This window comes from Zeus faber (genome assembly GCF_960531495.2).
Source record: "Zeus faber genome assembly, chromosome: 12".
Lineage (NCBI taxonomy): Eukaryota > Metazoa > Chordata > Actinopteri > Zeiformes > Zeidae > Zeus > Zeus faber.
Genome location: NC_137196.1, coordinates 5,513,211 through 5,536,159, shown reverse-complemented (window position 1 = coordinate 5,536,159; position 22,949 = coordinate 5,513,211). Strand labels below are relative to the sequence as shown.

The window sequence follows — 22,949 nt, the reverse complement described above, 5'->3', positions numbered from 1 at the left end:
TGCTAAGGCAGGTATAGATCCTGTATAGTCTGGAGGGAGGTTCTGATGATTTTCTCTGCTGTCCTCAACACTCTCTGGAGGGCCTTTTGGTCGGAGGCGGTACAGCTGCCATACCAGACTGAGAGGCTGCTGGTCAGGATGCTTTCTAACTAATGAGCAACAGGTTAAAACCCCCATCCCCACATAGACTCAAGAGAGTAGCCCTGTCATGACTTGTGTCCATCTGCTCCGGGCTTGTTCTATCAAGCCCCCTCTCCACAATAAACTTGTGTGTTTTCTACAACCCCGTCTTCTGTGTCTTTGTGCCGGAGGTGCCTGTACATGCCACTTGGGTGGCGCATGGTAGGCGAAACTGCCACAAAATTATTCTCAAACAACATCTATATTTTCAGCGTGCTCTGTCTTGTTTTGTGTTAAGATATCATCTTTTGCAGTGTACTGTACTGCATGGGGAGTGTGAGTCTCGTACTTGTCCAAGACCAATACTAATTTCTGTTTGCCTTCAAATGCACACAAAAACGTTTTGAAATAGGAGGCAGAAGCAGGTGATTTCCCAATGTCAGAACCAAGGCATATCAGTCTGACTTCGGTCTGTGTGCGCTCTGGTCATTATCAGTCTTACTGTAGTCTTTTGTTGTCAATGGTTGTTGTCTTTTAGTGTGAGGTGGTCGCAGACTACCGTCAGAGCAGTCTTCTTTTTTCAAAACTAAAAACATATATGAAGCAAATACTGAGTAGAAATTCACTGTTATATGAAAAATATTGTCACAATACTGTTTGAACTTGAAAAATGTGGAAATCTGAAGGCCATATTCTTTAACCATATCCAGTAAAACAAAAGGGAATGAATGAGCAAACCCCTTGGCCCATTTTCTTTCAGCGAAAATGGGCCAAGGGGATATGGGTCAACAGCGGTCAAGGGCCGACCAAGTAACCATGCACTATTTGAGATTCATGTTGGTTTTGGAAACTGGTTGAGGAATGCTGGTAAGCATTGGTTCTTTTTTCAAGTTTTCATTTTACACATATGGTATATGTGCCATGAACTGGCAGGGTGTCAATGTTTCTGTACCAGTCTCTGTATAGTTTTCTAAAGCTGGCCTGCAACACGGAAATGCTAAAGGAATTGCTAATAAATTGCACAAAACCTACAGAAATTGTGTCTTGTGTCTACTAATACCAGGTCGAACAAATAATCTTTTTTTTTTTTTTGGCTCACCACAACCAAATGCACGTTTTATATAATGGGACACCAGTTATGTTGAAATGGCAGCTATTGTTGTCTTCTAGGCATAGACGTCTCCTAAATGTTAATTTTTAAGTGTGTAAGGTTTAAGCCAAGACACACTTACCCCCTTTCCCCCAACAGGAACCTAGTTCTGTTTCTGGGCTGGTTTTCAAGCTGGTTCGCAATTAGTTGAACTTGCAAACCTTCATGGAAAAGCAAGACCATAGTATGCTTTTCGATGTGAAAAACCGGTAGACGTCACTGATGACGTCTTCATACATCTCGCTTTCCCAGCATGCACCACAGACGTTTTTATCAGGATGGAGGACAATTATTATTATTATTATTATTATTATTATTATTATTATTATCATCTTAAGATGATCTTTCATGTCGACATTTCCACCGTGCAAGACCGAAAATGTAAACATGATAAACATCTTTGTAAACTCTGAAATAATATGTATAATATTATTATTATCAATTTAACTGTGGTGAAAGCCGGGAAAATGTGGTAGTGAATATTGAAAACCAGGACATTTTAGTGTTTAGTACTGTATGTTTAGATATTTGTTGGGACTTGAAACCAGGACAATCCCGGACAAACCGGGACGTCTTGTCACTGTATTTACATTGCATCTTTAGTGTCTCCAGTGTCTCAACTGGGTTTGCAAGCCTACATTGGAATCCAAACACGACTGGTCGAATATATTTGTGTTGGTCGTAGCGATTACTATGGACGGCTATTTTTGGTCCATCGGACCACAGTGCAAGGAGACAGTTTGTTTCATTTGCGGACCACTGTTTAAGATTCAGCTTCCATGATGAAGAGGTCAAAGAAATGGTGGTTGCCAAGTTTTAGTCTGTCTTGGTTGTCACCGGCCCCAGCCCCTGACGTAAACAGTTCTTGGTTCTCGACCAGCAGCGAAGTGGTGCCACTCTGGAACCAGTTTTCCTGGCTGAGAGCCGGTTCTTTTGCTGTCGAAACACAAAGAACTGGTTGGAGATGAGGCACTGGCTCTGGATGAAAGATAAAATAAATTTGACACAAGCTCAAAATAGTGCACTAGTGGAAGATAATGCAGTCATAAAAGAGCTTGCACGTAGGCCCAAGCAAGTGCAAAAGGGCATACTAGCATACAATTTAGTGTGCCAAGACTACAAACTCGTAATGATAGTAACTGAGGACATTATACATCATGTTTATTCACAAGGGATAATGCCATGAAGGGAGGGAGAGAGATAGAGCAAGAGAGAGAGAGAGAGAGAAAGAGAAAAGGAACAGAGAGAACACAAACAGGAAAGACTAGGACGCAAATGTAACAAGATTGATGTGACAAGATGGTGTGGCAGTTTCATCGACCACGCACCATCCAAGTGGCATGTTCAGGGACCTCCGGCGCAGAGACACAGAAGACCGGGTTGGAGACACCAGTTTATTGTAGTGAGTGGGCCAGTTGGAATTGGCCCAGGAGCAGAGAGCATGTGTCATGACACGGGCTCCTATACTTAGTGTGTGTGGGAATGGCGGTTTTACCTGCTTACCAAGTACAGACCAAGTAAATCCAGGTTAGGTGTGGCTGCTCAAACCACACCATTCCTACACCACAGATGGATTAGGGTAGCTGGATGAATGGATGGATAGGTTTGAGGCGAGCTGTTTGACTCACTTAACCTCTTCCTTCACTCATCTTTTATTTGCTCTGTTGTCTGTTTTCAAGATTCAAGATTCAAGATTCCAGATTCAAGAGGTTATTTGTCACATGCATATACATATGGTTATATATATATGCTGTGAAATGTCATAAAAAAGGGGCGGTGCCACAATCACGATTCTGGATTTTATAATTTTATAATAGTATTAATTTTCTGTGCTGTATTAAATATACATTTAAAACCTCCTAAATGAAACTTACCTTAACTTACCTCCAGTACTTACCTCACAGAGTAAAAGTCCTGACATGTCACAAAGCTTCTACAAAGTATTTGACGTCCATTAAACATCGGCAGAACCTTCGTACACGGTTTATGTCTTGTTTGAACCGGCATGTCGCAAACATCTTGCGGTTGAAGTTTCATCCAAATCAATCCGCATACTGTACAGAGCAGAAATTTGATTTTTTTACACAAAAAAAGAGATCTGTAAGTGTAACATCGTTCCTTGTGTTGTACAGTTCCATATTCTTGCACAAAGTATATTTGAATTATTATTATTTCATAGTAGTAGTGCTGTAGTAGTATTGCATTATGTGTCCTCATACAGCCAATTTATGCTCAGAATGCACTTGGAAATAGCTTATTTTGAGACGCAGCAGGAGCTAAGACTGAAGAGTAGTTTAGATCGAAGTTAAGACCTTTTTCAAATAAAAATTAAAAATACACCTAAGCAAAGGGAACCATCTCTGCAAACTCTGCCCCTTTTCTTGCGTCTTAGCACTTTACCACATTTTAGTCTTCTATACAAACATTGATTTATTTCATGGGTGTCATGGAAGGTATTTTCCAGGATGAACTAATCCATTTCCTCAAATATCAACACAACAGTGACCTCTGTTTTTCACAGTAATACTGCATTTGAACATGATAGATGGGAGATGGCAAACTGGAAGTCATGTTGGTGGGCAAGAGCCTGACGACAGCCTGGCAGAGAACACTGGCAACGGTACACGGCATTCGCTGTGCAAAGTTAAAATATTTAAACTTTTTGCCGTCCTCTGTGGTGGAATTACAGCCGGATGTTACAAAGGCGAGGAGCTCACTCTACTGCACGTCTGCTGCGGCTGCCGGAGTTTACGGAGCCGGTTGATGCCATTTTCTCTGGAGTATCACACTTATATGGCTTAAATAAAAACTGTGAATTGATATAAAAGTTGTTTTTTCTATATATTAATTGTTTGGAGCCTGTTTGGGGCTCGTAGCGTTGAAGCAGATGGAGGATTTGGATGTGGTGGTGTCGCATTATATTATTTTAGTTAAATTAAATTAAATTAAATGATAATCTTATATATAATAATAAAGACAAAATAATTTAGTTTAATATATTTTATAACAGTCTGAGTGAGTATACATCGTCATAGCAACTTATCATCACGTTTTGCCGTGGTACCTCCCCTTCACTCCCCTGTGCCGTTCAGAAAGTGCTGTTATGCTGTGCAATTCAGAAACTGGCATTTGCCGTCTACCATGTTCCATGTGAAGGCAGCATAAGTTTATCAACACAAAATGAAAAATTCAGAGAACAGTGATCAACAATAATCACTGAGAGAGTGAGTGGAAACCAGGGCAACGAGGTGGAAACCACAAATGTCACAAACATATTAGGACTTAAGATTTACCTTCAACTCTCTGCAGAATTGACAATCCATACAGTTTGTCTCCCCTTACACAGAATGCCAATCATTATGTCTTATGACCACAAAGTCATTCCTCGATATTTAGATATTTAGATATTTATTTCATGACTAACAGTTACAGTGTTCAGTAAAAGCAATTGCTTTGTGTGTGTATCTGTCTTTCTGCTTTGGGCCTGGAGGTTTGGCCATTGGTTGACGCAGAACCACAGGCCCCTTCTTTTTCAGAGGAATGACCAAATGGAAGTTTACCTTGGAAGGTTACTTCTTAATTATTTTTGCCGCTTTAGAATCACAAAGACATTTTTAAAAATACAGTTGTGAAATGAGAAGTAACATATAAATCTTCTGAAATCTAGGCCTCTTATATACATGTGCAAAGGTTTACAGTGGCAAACTTGGCTGGAATGGTTGGAGATCTTATTTGAAGTCTCATATCAGGCTGTGGGTAAATTAAAGACATGACAGAGGAAGTTCTGCTGTGGAGGGGATGAAAAGCATACTGTTGACAGAGTGGCATGGGCTAGAAGCTTGTTGTGAGCAGAGAGGCCGGGTAGGCCAGTGGCTGACTGGAATGTGAATCATAGTAATTGGCTCTTGTCGCCGTGATGGAGAACATCCATTATCAGAGAGGGCTTTGCCTAAGAGAGGGCTTAGCGCTAAACTGACAATTTGCTACGGCTGATGTCTAAATGTTTTTGTGTATTTGTGTTTGGGTTCATGTTCTTTGGTGTAACAGAGGGACTTGATGATGAATTAAACTTCCAAGGTGGGTCGATCAGTAGAGACACAGGAGACCTTGTTATGCTTCATGGTCCTTGGAGCAAGACAAGGTGTCCTGTGTCTCTACAGGTTCCAGCCTGTTTTTTTAATGAACCTGCTCTCTCTGGCACTGACTGGTCACCATTCACCTCTCCAATAGGATACCATAGCACCATCCATCTGCACTAAAGGACGACTGTTACACCATGTTCACACCATGTAGCGATTCTTCCCCTCTGTGAAACACACTAATTTCAGTTCAGCTTGCATTTTGGTTTTTTAGTTTGAGGGTTTGAAAGTGAAATCGCTCTTAAGATTTCTGTAATATTTTCCAAACACTTAAACATGTACTTTCGCTGACGCTAAGAGAGACCAAGACCTCTACGGATATGAATCACTCCTCGGAGCTGCTTCTGTCTCACTGCTTCTCCTGTTTTGAAGGGTTTGTACTTCAGGCTATGATGGGAAATTATGTAGTTACCAGTTATCCCTTGACTGAACCTCTGAGAGAATGGACATAATATATTTAAAACCCCATATTTAAGGGGCAGCAGGATTTTTTCTCTGGGATTAAGAGACTCTTTCTTCTTTTGCGCTGTATCTGTTATCGATTAACTTTGCTCTCTGCTTTGTGATTGGTTGACAGAGGCATGTAACAGTCCACTGGTGTCCAATCTGCCACCATCGTCCTTCAGAAGTTCCTCCCAGTTGTCCAACAGCCATGGACCAGGCTTTGCTAAACTCATTAAGAGGGAAGGTGAGTAATATGTATCGCTGTAGCCAGTGGAAGAATAGGAATGCTCATAACTCAAAGTTTAATCTGACAACAGAATGATGAACGCTAAATTTGATTACTTAATCTCTTCCCAAATATGGACTTGGTTTGAAAGAGATGCCTCTATGGGGAAAATTAATGGGATTTTCTGTACCCAAGTGTTTAGCTGGCCGAGAATGTTCAGTTTTTTCGTGCAAAATGGTTACAGAAGTAGAAATGCAAACATACAACATATGTCGTCAAAAATAAGTTTTAAAAGTCTGTGTTACGGGAAAAAACTATAGAGATAGAGAAATCGATTTAGTAACCTTGATTCTATATTTGGGCAGGGCTGATGCAACCTGAAAGGTCTATTGGGTGTTGGACAACAAAGGGTGAAAATCCTTTAAATCTAATAGCGACTGCTCTGCTGTTTCCACATGCAACATTTAATTTACTATCAACTGCAATTTCCTATTTACATTTAACCTCTGAGTGTTTCCAGGAAGTGTCAATTCACGAGAGAGCTCTCTGTTTTCTACTGATGTCAGGCTTTGATTAGATAAAAAACAGCCTCTATGTCTTTTGTTTTATAGCTTAGCGTTGAAGGGTTTGCCAGCGGATTTTACCTGCAGCAAAGCTGATAATCTTTTGTTTTGCTCCCACACGAAAATCTGGATGATTTTCACCAGCTGTGAGAGCCCAGGAAGCCAAGCCTGATGGCTTACTGTTCAGATCTTTTCAGTGTGTTTATTGGTGAAGAGGGAGAGCAAACACACACCTCTAACTGCCATAGTCAGCCCACTTTCTTTTTTTACTGAACTGTCATCTGGGTAAAGGAGGATTAGCCGACACTGTCTCCCATCTCGCAGCCTCTCTTACCCTTTCTATTGTTATTCCCCTTAAACCTCTGATTCCTCCACAATTCTCCCCAACTCCCACTCTCCTCCTTCAGACCAGTGTGACTTCATAAAAGTACAATAGGCATAGTTAGTCACAATACAGTCTGCTGAACCCAAATGCAGGACACAACAAAGGCTCAGGAGTAGGTGCAAGGATCAAAGGTTTATTTCATATATACAGGCGTCAAAACCAGGAGAACAGTCACAAGGCAACCTTAATGGCAGGGTCCAGGGAAAAAGGCAGAGAATCCATGTCTGGGGAAATCAGGCAGAGAATTGGGATCCAGGGGAGTCAGGCAGAAAAATCGGGGTCCAGGGAAACAGGTAGAGATACAAACACAGTGGCAACAACACAGCAAATACCACCAACAAAGACAGAGTGATCGGGGAACAGGTTAAATACAGGGAGAGTGACAAGGAAGATGAAAACAGGTGGAGAGATTGCTAAATAGGGACATGTGTGCAGTGGCAGGGATGTGGAACCAGAGACAGACAAAGAGGGCTAGAGAGGGACAGAGGGAGCTAGAGACAGTGAACTAGACAGATCTGCACTTGGCTGATCGGCTTATATTATTACATTACGCAGACGCTTTTATCCAAAGCGACTTACAATTGTTGAATCACTGACGGACGCAGCCATCAGGAGCAATTAGGGGTTAAGTGTCTTGCTCAAGGACACCACAGCATGCTAGCAGGAGGAGCCTGGGATCGAACCAGCAACCTTTAGATCACTAGATCACTTTTTACACTATAAGAACAACAGTAAAAGGTTCTTAATTCCTATTTGAGCTATGGGATTGTGGAATAAATGTGGGCGTGGCTCTTTAAAGAACATTGTTCTCAATGGTTCCATGGGAAACCAAAAATTGTTCTTCTATGGCCAGCTTGGAACCGTTTTTTGATTCAAGTTGGCACCTTCACTTTTTAGGGCCTAGTTGCAGTTGTTCTCCAAAACATTCACTTCTTACACTACAAGAACCACAGTAAAATTGTCTTAATTCATATTTAAACTATGGGATTGTGGAATAAATGTGGGTCTGGCTCTTTTAAGAACATTGTTCTCAATGGTTCCATGGGAAACCAAAAATTGTTCTTCTATGGCCAGCTTGGAACCGTTTTTTGATTCAAGTTGGCACCTTCACTTCTTAGGGCCTAGTGGCTGTTGTTCTCTAAAACATTCACTTCTTTCACTATAAGAACCACAGTAAAATGGTCTTAATTCATATTTAAACTATGGGATTGTGGAATAAATGTGGGTCTGGCTCTTTAAAGAACATTGTTCTACATGGTTACTTGGGAAACCAAAAGTGGCTTCTATGGCCATCTGGAACCATTTTGATTCAAGTTGGCACCTTTACTTCTATGGACCTAGTTGCAGTTGTTACACTGTCATCTGTTTTATAATCCAAGTCTGGTGGCTGTCTCTTAAATTTGTTTAATTATCTCCCCGTTCTGTATTTTTAACTGCCTATCTGTTTGTCTTACTGCCTGTCTTTCACACACTCTTTTGTCTGTACCTAAATATTCTCTCTATGTTAAGTTGGGTCGAATATGTTCCAACCCACCGGTCCTGGCACCTTTTCTAAAGAATATTGGCTACTGGAACACAGAGTGTGGGTTAGTGTTTGTAGGTAATTGTTTATATATATATATGTATTATATGGCCTGCATATCACCCCCTGCACTTCAGATAATAAAAGTGAATGTATATATACACAGATCAACCCCAACATTAAAACCACCACTAATAACCACTAATAATGTGTAGCTCTTCCCATGCCGACAAAACAGCTCTGACGCATCGAGGAATGGGCTCCACAAGACCTCTGAAGGTGTCCTGTGGTATCTGGCACCAAGATGTGAGCAGTAGATCCTTTAAGTCCTGTAAGTTGCGAGGTAGGGCCTCCATGGATCGCCTTGTTGTTCCGGCACATCCCACAGATGCTCGATCGGAATGGACCCTAGCCCTGGCCATCAACATGATGTAGAAAAAAACCCATTTTATTTTATAAATTGATTTATCAGACCAGGCCACCCCCTTCCATTGCTCAATGGTCCAGTTGTGACGCTCACGTACCCATTGTAGGCGCTTTCGGTGGTGGGCAGGGGTCAGCATGGCACTCTGACTGGTTTGCAGCTACGCAGTCCCATACGCAGCAAGCTGCAATTCACTGTGTTCTGACACCTTTCTATCACATGCTAGCCGGCATTAACGTTTTCAGCAATTCGTGCTACAGCAGCCCTTTTGTGAGATCAGACCAGACGGGCTAGACTTCGCTCCCCACACATTTAAATGAGCCCATGGGCGCCCATGGCCCTGTCGCCAGTTTGCGGGTTGTCCTTCCTTGGACCACTTTTTGTAGGTACTAACCACTGAATACCGGGAACACCCCTGCCGTTTTGGAGACGCTCTGACCTAGTCGTCTAACCATCACAATTTGGCCCCTGTCAGAGTCGCTCAGATCCTTAAGTGTGCCCATTTTTCTTGCCCCCAACACATCAACTTCAAGAACTGACGGTTCACTTGCTGCCTAATACGTATATCCCACCCCTTGACATGTGCCTTTGGAACGTGATAAGCAATGTTATTCACTTCACCTGTCAGTAGTTTAAATGTTGTGTTGTTGTGTTGTGATGTATATATATATATATATATATATATATATATATATATATATATATATATACTGTATATATATATATATGTTGTAAACGGGTGTTCTGGCCCAGGACCAGCGAATGAGTGAGGTAGGCAGGCGAAGGCAAAACAGAGGGGGCAAAACATCGATACACTTACAACGGGGGTGTTGTCCCTGGAATGTATACAGCATGTATATATATATCGAGGTAGGTATATATATATATATATATATACTGTATATATTCCAGGGACAACACCCGTGTTGTAAGTGTATCCCTCTCTCCCTTTCCCTCTTCCTGTCTTGTTATGTCTTACCTGTCTCTCTGCCTGTGTCTGTCAGGTGGAATATCGGTGCATTATTGATGAATCATCATTCTCCATCCGAATCTGAATTTCAGGCTCTGGTTCCCCTCAACAATAGTGGAAAAGGAGAGCGGCTCAGATAGCTTGCTACATTGTCAGATTTGATCGCCATAAATTAGAAATGGAAGAACATTTAAAATGTAATGTGGTGACACGGTGCTGTGCTTCAAAGGATGAGGCAGGTGAAGCATAATTTTATGTTTCTTTTTGTTAATATGAAAAAACCAAAGGACACACTTCTCCTACTAACAGGTATCGTCCCTCGTGCAAACCCTAGGATAAAGCTTGTACCTCGGAAGTCATAGAACTCCATTATTGCCCAAAAATATAACATTCAGTAAGTCACTGAGCCATCCTAGTCAGCTTAGACCTTGATTATGGTGAACTATAAGTGAAAAGTAAAATTACAATGGTATTTTGCTTGTTCCTGAAACAGCATAACAAAATGTTCACACAAATACAGATGTTTGGATCTCCTAAGTGTTGTCACTTATGTCTTCAAACTTGTCCTTTTGAGGATAGCAGTCTAACTCTTATCAATACAAAACAGTAAACAGAACATCACAGTCTCTGTGCGTAAACATTAACCTTCTTTACACCGGGATCTGCCATATAGCAGCGGACATTTCACTGTCAAGTCACTGTACAAACTTGTTCCAGGAGAGAAAATGTGAGCTTGAGTTCATTATGGAAACAGCCATTCTGTTCAGTCACCAACTCAGCCTTTGGTCCAACTGTGATGAAAACACTGTCACTGGTAGTGTCTTCCCTGGTCTAATGACCATGAGAGTGAAGCAGATATCAATACATAAAGGTAATTTAAATCAAAGTGACTGATCTCTTTCAATTAAAAAAACCTTCCCTACAACTAATTCCTCTTTCACTTCTGTTTATTTAATCATGCTTGTCATGATGGATAGGTTAAATACTCCCCTTCGACCTGAGGAAGTGCTCCTCTTTTCGTATATTTAAGACTAGAATTGATATCCAGCTGTGCTTCAAGGTAAAAATGGAGAGGCTTTCTAAGATTAAAAAGTTTGTGTTATGACATTCAGTTACCACCGCTATCATTTTGTTGGAATTAATTTTCCTTTTTGAATGTAAAGAGAATAACTTAACTGTACTTTAACCTCCTGAAGTCTAAACAGAGTGAAGGTCAATGTGTCTGCCATCAGCAGAGACATCTGCTTCATGTTATTAGTTGTAACCTATGGCTTCTGTTTTTAAACGCTTATTAAAACAGCATTAAAATGGATTATACGTGAACAAACATCAGATGACTTTTACACCGCAGGTTACTCTTTTCCACATTACCAGGCAAATCCAGATAAATGATCCAACAGACTGATTATACCCATATCATGAATTCATAACCACACACAGTAGAAAATGCCAAGATAACGCCCAGTGGTCCTATGCTCTAAACTAAAATAATTCAGTGAATAACCAGAATAAGATGCTATTTTGACCATTCCACATTTTTACATTCTTTGCATCAGCAGAGAATTCCTGAAACTGTCATCATTTCAGTTTTTTCATTGTCCAAGATTTACATTTTTTTGTAGTTATTCAGCTTTTTCATTTTGATTCAACTGTGGAATCAGCTGTTTGTGGCTTTTTTTTTACAGAATGAAACTGAATACAGTATGCAATGGGCTTTATTTGGACCAAATATTGCGAATAAGGGGTTGACCTGACAGTTGCAATTGTGAACTTAAGCCTGACTTGAGCTTTAACCTTGATTCTTTAAAGGACATTAGCATAACTTTCCACATTCGTTGGTCAGACAGATTGAACATTGTTTACAACAAGTTTACAATTGCTTCACATGCACCAGAGATGTCTTTCTTTTACATTTCTTCCCCCTGGGTGAATCAGAATCTGCAAATCCTTTCACTGCATCATATGCACTGCATCATGTAAATGGTTTCATTTGAGCTTTTTTTCAAGGTCAATTCCAATACTGTTAGCTGTTAATAAATCTTTTAAATGCAACAAGATCATAATTAAGTTATTGAAATAGAGGACCTGTTGCGGAATATTTCTGGTGAGTTTTCTGTCTTGAAACATGAAAGAAATTAGCGTGTGTGTGTGTGTGTGTGTGTGTGTGTGTGTGTGTGTGTGTGTGTGTGTGTGTGTGTGAATCTGTCCATCTGGTGTCTGAGCACTGAGGCAAATCTTTAACCCGACTCAGCATTTTTCCTCTTGCGTATACACACACACACACACAAACACATACACACACACACACACAGACACACACACACGCACACACACACACGCACATTTGACCTCTTGTTGAGATGTGACTTCTCGATCTACACCACTTCACTGTAGAAGCGCGTGGCTGTGAGCATATTTAAAACCACCATAGCCTCCCATGTGTACTAATACCATTTTCATACCAAAATTAGCAGGTTGACCCGGGTCAACTCGCTAAAAATAGGCGATTGACACCTTTCTAATTGCCAGGAGAAATGCCATTTTTCTGGTGTGTCACTTTCGAAGTCATGAACGAAAAGGTGAATGAAAAGGTGCGTGTCATGGTTCCAGTGTGATTGGGAACAAAAAAGTAGAAGAGACAGAAACTTAAAATAACAATGACATGAAACTGTGTAACTTAAAAATAAAAAGTATTTTGAGTCGTTCAAAAAAACTGGATCATTCATGAATGACCGAAAACTACAGCAGAAGCAGCATGGAGCGCTGGCAGCATGGATACTCAATGCGGCCGCATCCTTGCACTGCGCAGCTTTGTTTTGTGCGCTGTGTTTTGTGCTATTTGTTTTGTGTGCTTTGTTTTGTGCTATTTGTTTTGCGCACTTTGTTTTGTGCTGTTTGTTCTGTGTGCTTGGTTTTACCCACCGTCTTGCTACCGATGCGCAAACCAGTCCTTCGGTGGCGTGGAGCAGGGACCGGCGGGGAGCAGGACTGGCTTGGGGCAACGCTGGAGTGACTCGGAGCCGGCAGGGAGTGTGGGGGTTCTCCGCTGTGGTCCCCACGGTGCTATCCCCACACTTTTTTCTATGGGAAAAACATTTACCAGGGGACCGGGAAATGTTGTGTTTCCCATAGAAAAAAGTCCATAACTTCTGATTTTGATTTTGGATTCTAAATGGGGTATAAAATGATGGGATCATACATGGATGTTCCTGTCTATTTATGCACCAATGTCCGGAATTTCAATGTACGTCGCATCGTGCAGGTAAAGGGGTCAAAATTAGCGGGTCAACCTGGGTGTCCTGTTTACAATCAGAGCTGAGCGGAGGTGGAGCTGATAAAAAGATCCAGGTTTTTCCTTTCCCGCTGGTGACAAATGCTGGATGTTAGCGGGTGTTACTGGGTTTTTGGTGCAGTGGGAAAGGGGTATAATTATCAGCGTTTTGCTTTATTTTTTGTATTGATATTCTAATGTTAAAGGGAACCACTCTAATATAATTGTATCATAGTTCTTAATACACAATCAGTTGCTCTGGGTTTATACCAGACTGTCATTTGTCATTGGGAGAGGACAGAGGTAGACTGCAAACTGGCCTACATTACACTAAATCGGAAACCCCGTCCATCTCCAAGTCCTCTGCTAAATGGGCCACGTGATCCTCATCGGAGTAGAGGTGGTGGGGTCTGCGGTCGGGAGGGTTGACCCGGTCTGGAGGGCTGGTCAGGATGGCGCTGATGGAACCTCCTGATGAGGGTGTGGTCCAGAATGTGCCTCGCAGGGACCCAGGACCTCTCCTCCGGGCCGTAACCCTCCCAATCCACCAGGTACTGCAGGCCTCTCCCACGCCGGCGGGAACATAGGAGACGGCGGGAACCCCGTCAATGAAGCGCAGAGGAGGCGGGGGAGGCGCCAAGGGGACCAGAGCACTCTCCTGGACTGGCTTGACCTTGGACACGTGGAAGGTGGGATGGACGCGCATGGACCTGGGGAGCTTGAGCCGCACTGCCACCGGGTTGACGACCTTCTCGATCTTGAATGGGCCGATGAACCGAGGAGCCAGCTTCTTAGAGTCCACCTTCAGGGGGAGGTCCCGGGTGGAGAGCCAGACCTTCTGGCTGGTACTCCGGGGCCTGGGAGCGGCGACGGTTGGCGGAAGAGGCGTTGCGGCCAGCGGCTCGGAGGAGGGCGGCCCGGGCCCGGGTCCAGGTCCTGCGGCAGCGGCGAATGAAGGCCTGGACGGACGGGCAGGAAGCCTCCTTCTCAAGGGCTGGGAACAGAGGCGGTTGGAAGCCGTAGGCGCACTGGAAGGGGGAGAGGCCTGTGGCCGAACTGGTCAGGGTGTTGTCGGCATATTCCACCCACAAAAGCTGCTCGGACCAGGACGACGGGTGTGATGTCATGCAGCGAAGGGCCGTCTCCATCTCCTGGTTCTTCCGCTCTGTTTGGCCGTTGGACTGGGGGTGGTACCCTGAAGAGAGGCTGAGGGTGGCCCCCAGGAGCGCACAGAACTCCCTCCAGAAGACAGAGGCGAACTGGGGACCCCGGTCGGATACAACATCTACCGGGATGCCATGGAGGCGGACGACGTGGTACAATAATAGCTTGGCGGTGCCCTTGGCCGACGGGAGCTTCGGTAGAGGCACGAAGTGAGCCATCTTGCTAAACCGGTCCACCACGGTCAGGATGGTAGTAATGCTGCTAGACGGTGGCAGACCAGTAACGAAGTCCACGGAGAACCTCGGAGGATGGATACATCGTCGGGGACAGGCAGGTTAGATAACGAGGAGTGCAGACAGAAGACAGGCGGAGTGGCAGGCAGGATACGTGGTCGGAGCGAGGCAGAGTCGGTAGCAGGGAATCAGTCCGGAGAACGCTGGAGAGTCTGGTGCCAGCATCGAAGACAATCTGGCAATGGGTGACTGGTGAGAGAGGCATATATAGTGGTTAGATTGCAGATCTGGAATAGCTGTGTGCGCAGGTGAATAGAGTTGGGCTAATGGGACAGGTAAGGGAAAGTAGAAGAAGAATTCTTCTTCACGCAACACACCACACTACAACACATGCTTGCACACACGCACATGCTTTGACGGTGGCCGGTGAAATGGATCCTCTGCTTTTGACCCATCCTGGCTTGTCCTTCCTCCGGGGGCACAGCCAGGAGCAGTGGGCAGCATACATGGACACATGGACGTCCCCGGGGACCAGATGATAAGTGTCCATCGCTGGTCAGACGATGATGGGTGCATGTTTTTGAGGGGGGTCTTTACTGACGTGGAGGAAACCCCATGTGAGCACGGGGAGAACATGCAAACTCCACACAGAAAGGCTCCTATTTGGGAGATAACCCACCGGAGCACAGTGCCAACAGCGCCCCAGGCGGGAATCGAACCCAGGACCTTCTTGCTGTGAGGCAGCAGTGCAATGCGCCACCGTGCCACACTTGCCACACACGTGCCACACAGAAGGCGGAGATCATGACACTGTTATTAGGGAGAATCTGCATTGTTTACCACTGGTTGCCATGGTGATGCTAATACGTGATATTGAATAATTGACCACTCCAACAGTTTCTATTTGGAGTGAAATTGAGGGTGGAAGCAGAAAGGGAAATTGGATGAAAGTGGGAAAAAAAGGCCTTCAAGGTGGCTGTCAAGAAGCTATAGAGATATTAGGAAAAGATATTAGGAAAAGAACATCTGTTTGTATAGAACTAAAGAGAATTTATGTCATTTTTGTTCAAGAAACACACAGTGATGCTCTTAATGAGACAGACTGGAAGAGTGATAGGGGCGGAGATTCTTAGTCACATGACCTCAACCAGCGGAGGGGTGGGACGTTTATTCTCTGAGTTTTACCCCTTTGTCTTTTACTGTTAAAATGTGTGTGAGGGCAGGATTATGGTGGTCCGGTCCAAGTTTGAGTGTTTTACTTTTGTTTTTTTATCAATGTGTATGCGCCCACTAAAGGCCTTTGTTGGAGAATTCCCACTGGTGGTCGGTGAAGTTAATCTGCCCGCTACAGGAAAACAAACAGAGTATTAAAGATATTTATTCTGCAGAATAAAGAGAAAGATACAGACATGCTTCAAAACAGGGATCTGACCAGTCTGCCCTGGCTTCTGCTGAAGAGGGCTTTGTACCGATGAGACCTCCGTACGAGTGAAAATGAATGTGATCTGGTCTCTACAATACAGTATGGCATTATCTGAAAGAACTGTTGCTTCATGTGAGCTCGGAGAGACTCATTAAACCCCTAGGCAATGTGTTAAAAGCTATGTAACATACAAAAAGGATATTTTCCTATAGAACACATGTGGAACATCATTCCAAGAATTGATCATTTGCATTTTTCTTCTATCTCATTGAAATCAACTGGGAAACATACATCTTATAAAAACCTCATAACCAAAAATATTAAATATAAAAATAAAAAACATCCCAGACAGAATCCCAGGACATCTCTACCTTAAATTGGCTGGAACTCTCTTCCCACATTTTACTAGAGAAGAGTAAAAGACCATGAGGGGTTTCTCGACAGTATACAATGACAACACACTGGAAAATCCAAGCAGACTAAGGGAAAAAATCCTGTGTGAAGCCATTCTACAATTCTAACTAGAAAACAAAAAATCATGAACCAGATTATAGAATAAATGAACATGGAGAGATTACACAAATACATAATGCTATGCAGATTAAGCAATGGTAATCACTTCATTATGACAACAAAAAAATTCATTGTGTGATCATAATGACTAACACATCCTATAAGTAAGGATAAACATAGTTAGACAAACATCTTCACATCTCAATCTCTCAATGTCTCAACATCTCTGTCATCATCAAAGGTGGTTTCCAATCATCTAGTGGAGTCAACATAACCATGGGGAGACTAGGTTAGTGACAGAATGTTCATTTCTCATTTGCGGCTCCTCTTCTGTATCTGGTGTGAGTGAGAGTGGGGTGGGGGAACGGGTGTTATTTAGGTCCTGCTGTGGAACTGTGTTCCAGTGTTGGGTGACCAATCTTTTCCTTCGTTAGGATCGCAATCTCTGTTCATGTCCGACGATTCTCCGTTGTTGTCTTTTTTTTTTCTTGCGATTAGATGCGTCTACCCACATTGGTCGTTCTGCCACCTTAACGGCTGCCGCGGTGGTGAGGAGGTTTTGGAACAGTCCCAGGAACTCTGGCAGAGTTCCAGCTTTTCCTCCGGAAGTCACCGATCGCCACCCAGTCATCTGGTCGTGTAGTGGTCCTTCAAGTGGCAGGGTAGGGTTGCTTTGACCTGGGCACATAGGCTTGAGTGACAAACACTTGGGTGAGAGACACACATTATGACAACATTGTATGGTCTAAGTCCATGATTGTAAAATGGGGTACGTGGAATAATTCTGTGATTCCCAAACAGTTATGTTGAATAGCTGACTACAGTCTCAGTATCAAAATAAATGCATGCACCCTAGTGTAACAACACAATAATATTATCACAATGTCTAATATGTAGGATAAAATGTCTATAGAATATCAATTAGGCTACAAAATAACCAACAGTGTGTAAATCATGCAGGGTTTTCAAATTTTCCTTTCTCAAATGTTGCCTGACATAATCTCATTGGCACAATCCATTAATTAAGTAAAATCGAAAAGTGATAAATACTAACTGGACAATGTGATCACCACTGGTTTATGTGATGTAATTCATACGTGGCTTTTTTCGACAGATGACAGACTTAACCGCATTGGTTTCCCGGTCAGCACTTCATGTGGGGCCAGTCCGGTCACTATATGTGATCGTCCTTACATTGCTGTCATCACTAATGGCAGGAATGAAACTCAGCTGAGCTTACCTTCACTGGGAATGGGTTAAAAAACATTTCAATCAATTATGAATTATCACCAAACAATATTTTAACCCTTGATAAGGTGTCAGCTTGATTAGTCCATCATGAGGTGTTTAAAAGGAGCACTTGGAATATTATGCAAAAACTGGCGGAAGAAATGCCTCTTCCTGCATTGTTCTGAGCACAATCCTAATGTTTATTCAATTATCTAACTATCCCTCCTTTTTGATAAATGGTACTTACCATATGTCAAACAAGCAAAGCAATGAAAAACTAGAGGGGGAGATACGGCTCAGTACATACAGTACCAAGTTGATCTCCCACTACAAACTTTGGCTTGCTAGAACAATTGTTCAGTGTGGAATCCCTTTGAGTAAAGGAAAAAGAATGTTAGTGAGGAATCCTGTGTTTTCATCTGCGGGGGAGACAACCATAATTAGACAAGAGCAATATCAGGTACGGCGGCTTTGTTGGCTGCGTTGGGTCTAATATTTCCTATAAAGATGGGGTCAAGTACATTAATATAAATAACACATATAGGGAGATCATAACGGGTGGGTTATGACATCAAAACATTAAATGGATGTTCTGTATATTTCATTAATCAGCTACACCGCACCGTATCACATTGGCCCCTACATATTCATGCAATGAAAATAAAACAAAAGACAGCTTACAACAGATAGAAATAGATCATGGACAGACGAACGAAAACCCTCTTAATAGTTATATATATATATATATATATATATATATATATATATATATACACATACTACTCACAAAAAGTTAGGGATATTAGGCAGGATGAACCTAAAATGCACTACAACCATAACAGGTGAACTTAATTTGACCTTCTCTAAACTTTTGAATGCACATGTCCAACTGTTTAATGTTTCAGTACTTTTTGCACAACTTGCTGTTCTCGAACAAGGAGCTGAACAGCAAAATTCACAACAGGTGTTTGATCCATGAATCGACCAATACATTTCCTGGTTCAATTAGAATTGGTATTTAAACAGTCCTCTTCATCATGCTTTTCACATTTTGACATCATAAGACCAAGACGACACCTAACAATTTATCAACAGTACCTCACCATTGTGAGGCTTCAAACAGGATGTTCTCAGAGGGAAGTGGCCACTGAGCTTAGAGTGTCATCAGCAGGTTGCAACAGAGATACAGAGACACTGGAAGAGTCACAGAAAGGCATAGAAGTGGACGTCCTTTGGCCACATCCCACACTGATGACCGCTTCATTTTGAACAGTGCCCTGGGGAACCGGATGATGAATGCCATTCAACTCCAGGCACATTTAAGGGAGGTGAGAGGCACCCAAGTGTCACGTCAGACCATTTGAAACCATTTACATCGGCGTGGTCTGCGTGCTAGACGACCTGCAAGGGTACCTGACCACACCACCAGGCACAGGCATCATCATCTTGCCTGGGCCAGGGAGAATTTACGCTGGACGAGGGACCAGTGGGCCTCAGTGCTGTTCTCTAATGAAAGTCGATTCATGTTGAGCAGAAATGATGGCCGCCAACGATGTTGGAGACGTCAAGGAGAGCACTATGCATCAGCCATTGTCACCAGACAGCCTTTTGTGGTGGTGGTGTTACAGTGTGGGCAGATGTGTCTAGTCAATACACTGCCCTACACTTTGTGAATGGTACAAGCCCATACTACCTGAATAACATCATTAATCCAGTCATTGTGCCCCTGCATGAACAACACAGGCCTAATTTCATCTTCATGGACAACAATGCTCCAGCTCATTGAGGTCGCATCATTAGGGAATGGCTGCTGGAGACTGGGGTACGTCAAATGGAGTTGCCTGCACTTTCTCCAGACCTGAATCCCATAGAAAACCTATGGGATCAGCTGAGTTTCCGGGTAGAGGCTCGTAACTCTGTACCCCAGAACCTCAATGACCCGAGGGCCGCCCTTCAAGAAGATTGGTGTGCCATGCCTCAGGAGACAATAAGTCGACTTGTGAACAGCATGAGACGTCCTTGTCAAGCTGTAATTGATGCTCAAGGGCACATGACAAGTTATTTAGACATTGACATTTTTTTTTGTGGTATACCTACCACTGTTGTTGGCTTTTGTTTCAATAAATTGTTTGAGATGAGGAAATCACCATTGCATGCTTCCACTTAAATGCCCTACTTTCATGATATAATATCACTGTAGCGTGAACTTTTTACATTTTCCATAAATTTCACCCTAAAGCCAAATATCCCTAACTTTTTGTGAGTAGTGTATAATTTGCCCTATTTATTATATTACCTATTTTCTTTAAACCCTATTTAAAAAATATTCTTCACTATATATATATATATATATATATATATATATATATATATATATATATATATACATATAATAGTTGGTCATGAGTCTCAATCATCGTAGTTTAACTTTTCAAGAGCTTCAGTAGCACGATCTGGGTGGGGTGAAGCCGCAATGGCTATCACTGCCAAGCAGTCATGTGAATCTCCATAAGAGGGAGGAAGAGAAGTTGGGGTAGGAGCGGTGCAAAGTGACAGTTTTTCCTACGATCATCCCTGATTGGTACAATAGCTCAGTAAATCCTCACTTTTAATTTGTTTGGCATCTTGTCCTGTCTCTGCTGGATCTGCTGTCATGTCCAGACGACTCGACTGGACAAGAATAGGTCCAACAGAGCCAAGCAGAGAATCTCATGCTCGTCACCAGTTTGTTGGAGAATTCTCACTGCGTGGTCGTTGAGCTTAATGTGCCCACTACAGGAAAACAAACTGAGAGTATTAAATATATGTATTCTGCAGAATAAAGAGAAAGATATAGATGCACTTCAAACCTATGATGCTATTCAGCCTGCCCCTGCTTCTACCGAAGAGGGTTTTAAACCGTTGAAAGGTTGTGTGCCATTGGTCAGGTGTCATTTACAAGATTATGGCCCCCAATCATATAACCCGGCTGTTTCTCTCATACAACGATTTTACAGCCAAACTCCGGTCACAGATACAAACTTACCGTGCTATAAAACAAACCACAATGCTCTGTCAAGCCCCTTGTCATTATCCTTACGTTCAAACAGTTGAGTGAAGATGGAATTTGATCTGGTCTTTACAATACTGTATGGTATTATCTTACAGATGAGTGTCTCTTCATAATGGGCTGTAAGAGAGCCATTAAATACCCCAAGACAATGTTACAAAAGCTACATAACATACAGAAAGGCAATTGCCTTATATAAAACATATGAAACATCATTCAAAGAATTGATCATCTGTATTTTTCTCTCACACCTTGACAGAGTACTGCTTTTATATACTGTAAGTAAAGGATATTTTTAAATAACTGGAATCAAGAGGAGTTTTTGAGTTTAGACAGAAATCACATGGAACCTCATGCTGCATCCAAACGAGCCATGGCAGAGGTGAGGCAGGTGCATTGGGAGCTAGACTGGAGGAGAATGCACATTGATAAAGACAATTCACATGGGCACACACAGGGACAATTAAATTTGCTTGGCAAACTAGACCGGTTTTATTGTTTTATTGTTTTTGTTTTAAACATAATTTAAACACTTTTATGTGTATAATGATTTTTTGTGTATAATGATGCCTGATTCTTTAACAGATCATTCTTTAGTTCTGTGTGAAGTTTTAATCACAAAAGTCAAGTGCAAAAGTGCATATTGGCATTTAATACCACCCTACTGTGTGATAATTTTCTGGAGTGATTTTAGAACAAGGAAGCAAGACTCTACCTCTTAGACAATGGTGGGACTGTGGCAAAGAAGAAATTAAGCAACTGTGAGCAGCACACTCAATACCACACGAGACATCACCAGGTCTATGAAAAATCTAGAAACCAAGATAGTGGAACGGCAGGGTTTATTATGACCTTGATCCAAAGGAGATCAAGGACATACTGTTCTAAGAGCCTTAATTCTGAAATAGATGCTCTAGCGGACCTACTTGGCACTTAGGGCACTTTCACAGCTATAGTTTGCTGGATTTGGTCAAGAGTTGATTTTTTATTTTTTATTTTTGTGCTGTCAGCATGCTGGGCATACAACACAGAGTATTTGTATGCCATTGCCATCCAGGACAGAGTTAGTCTGCATGAGGAGTTCAAGTTCTCAACCTGCAATGCAACTTTATTAATTCTTAAATCATCAAGAACTGCTGCAATAACTCTGTCCTGTGGATGACCTGTAGAATGACAAGAGCACAATTTTGGTTATGGAGAGCCACCACCAACCCCCCTCTTTGGAGAACTATTCATCATGTTTGGATCTATAAACAATCACTACTCCAAGAGGGGGAGAATCACCACGGTGAGACAAATAAACATAGAAACAAACAACATTTACACAAAAACATGAACATTGGACAAATGTATTGAGAAACTGAAATAGGTCCAGGAAAACTGGAACTACAACTGGTCCCGTGGCCTCTTCCTGTCAAAGTTATGGCAGTAAATAAGGGAGGAAAGGAGAGGAAAGCATCCCAGGTTGCTGGGGTGCACTCCAAGCAGGGGTGCGTGCGTGCATGGGTCTGTGTGTGTGTAAGATGTCCACCGGTGAGTGTACATGACTTATCCCCTATGGGTACTGGTGTAGAAGGTCGGTATTATGTTGCGGCGCCTCCAGGCAGCGCAAGAAGCCCCCCGAGCTCCACAACTCCCGGATGCAGGAGATCCCCGGGTACCCCGCCCTGCGGCCACGGAAGACCCCGGGCCCCCAGAGAAGCCAGAGGGCCGTGGAGCAACTACTGCGCCCAGCCCGAGGAGCATGACCAAGTCCCAGGGAGCACAAGGAGGCCCTGCGCCCCAGAGGTGCACACATACAACCAACCCCCGGGCGCAGGCACAAGACGCAGCCGCTGGCACAGAACCCGGGCCGGATCACGGCCCCACGGTGATAGACCGACACCCTGCCCAGGTCGCCAAGACGGGCCAGCAAGTCCTTCACGCCCACCCACAGCCCGAACAAGGGGGGGGGGGCCCTGCCCCACCACAGCTAACCAGGGGCCCCGCCCGGTGTGAATGCCAAGTGACCATACACATAGCAGCAAGTGCCCAGCACAGGGCACCCCGATGTTACAAACCCCCCCCCCCCCCCCGGTTGATGCCGGCAGGCCGCCAGGTATACAGGCCCTCCGCCACCCCCA

General features: G+C 43.1%; 1 protein-coding gene across 1 annotated transcript in view; it reads left to right on the top strand.

Moving 5' to 3' along the window:
• Nucleotides 1-3,808: 3,808 nt before the first annotated feature.
• Nucleotides 3,809-22,949, top strand: part of LOC307238296 (contactin-associated protein-like 4) — a gene marked incomplete at both ends in the record, with an annotated part of 114,322 nt that continues 95,181 nt past the window's right edge. Inside the window, 2 exons of the mRNA XM_080011229.1 lie at nt 3,809-3,890; nt 5,987-6,097. Of these exons, the coding sequence (XP_079867355.1) occupies nt 3,809-3,890; nt 5,987-6,097 (193 nt within the window). The remainder of the gene's footprint in view (nt 3,891-5,986; nt 6,098-22,949) is intronic.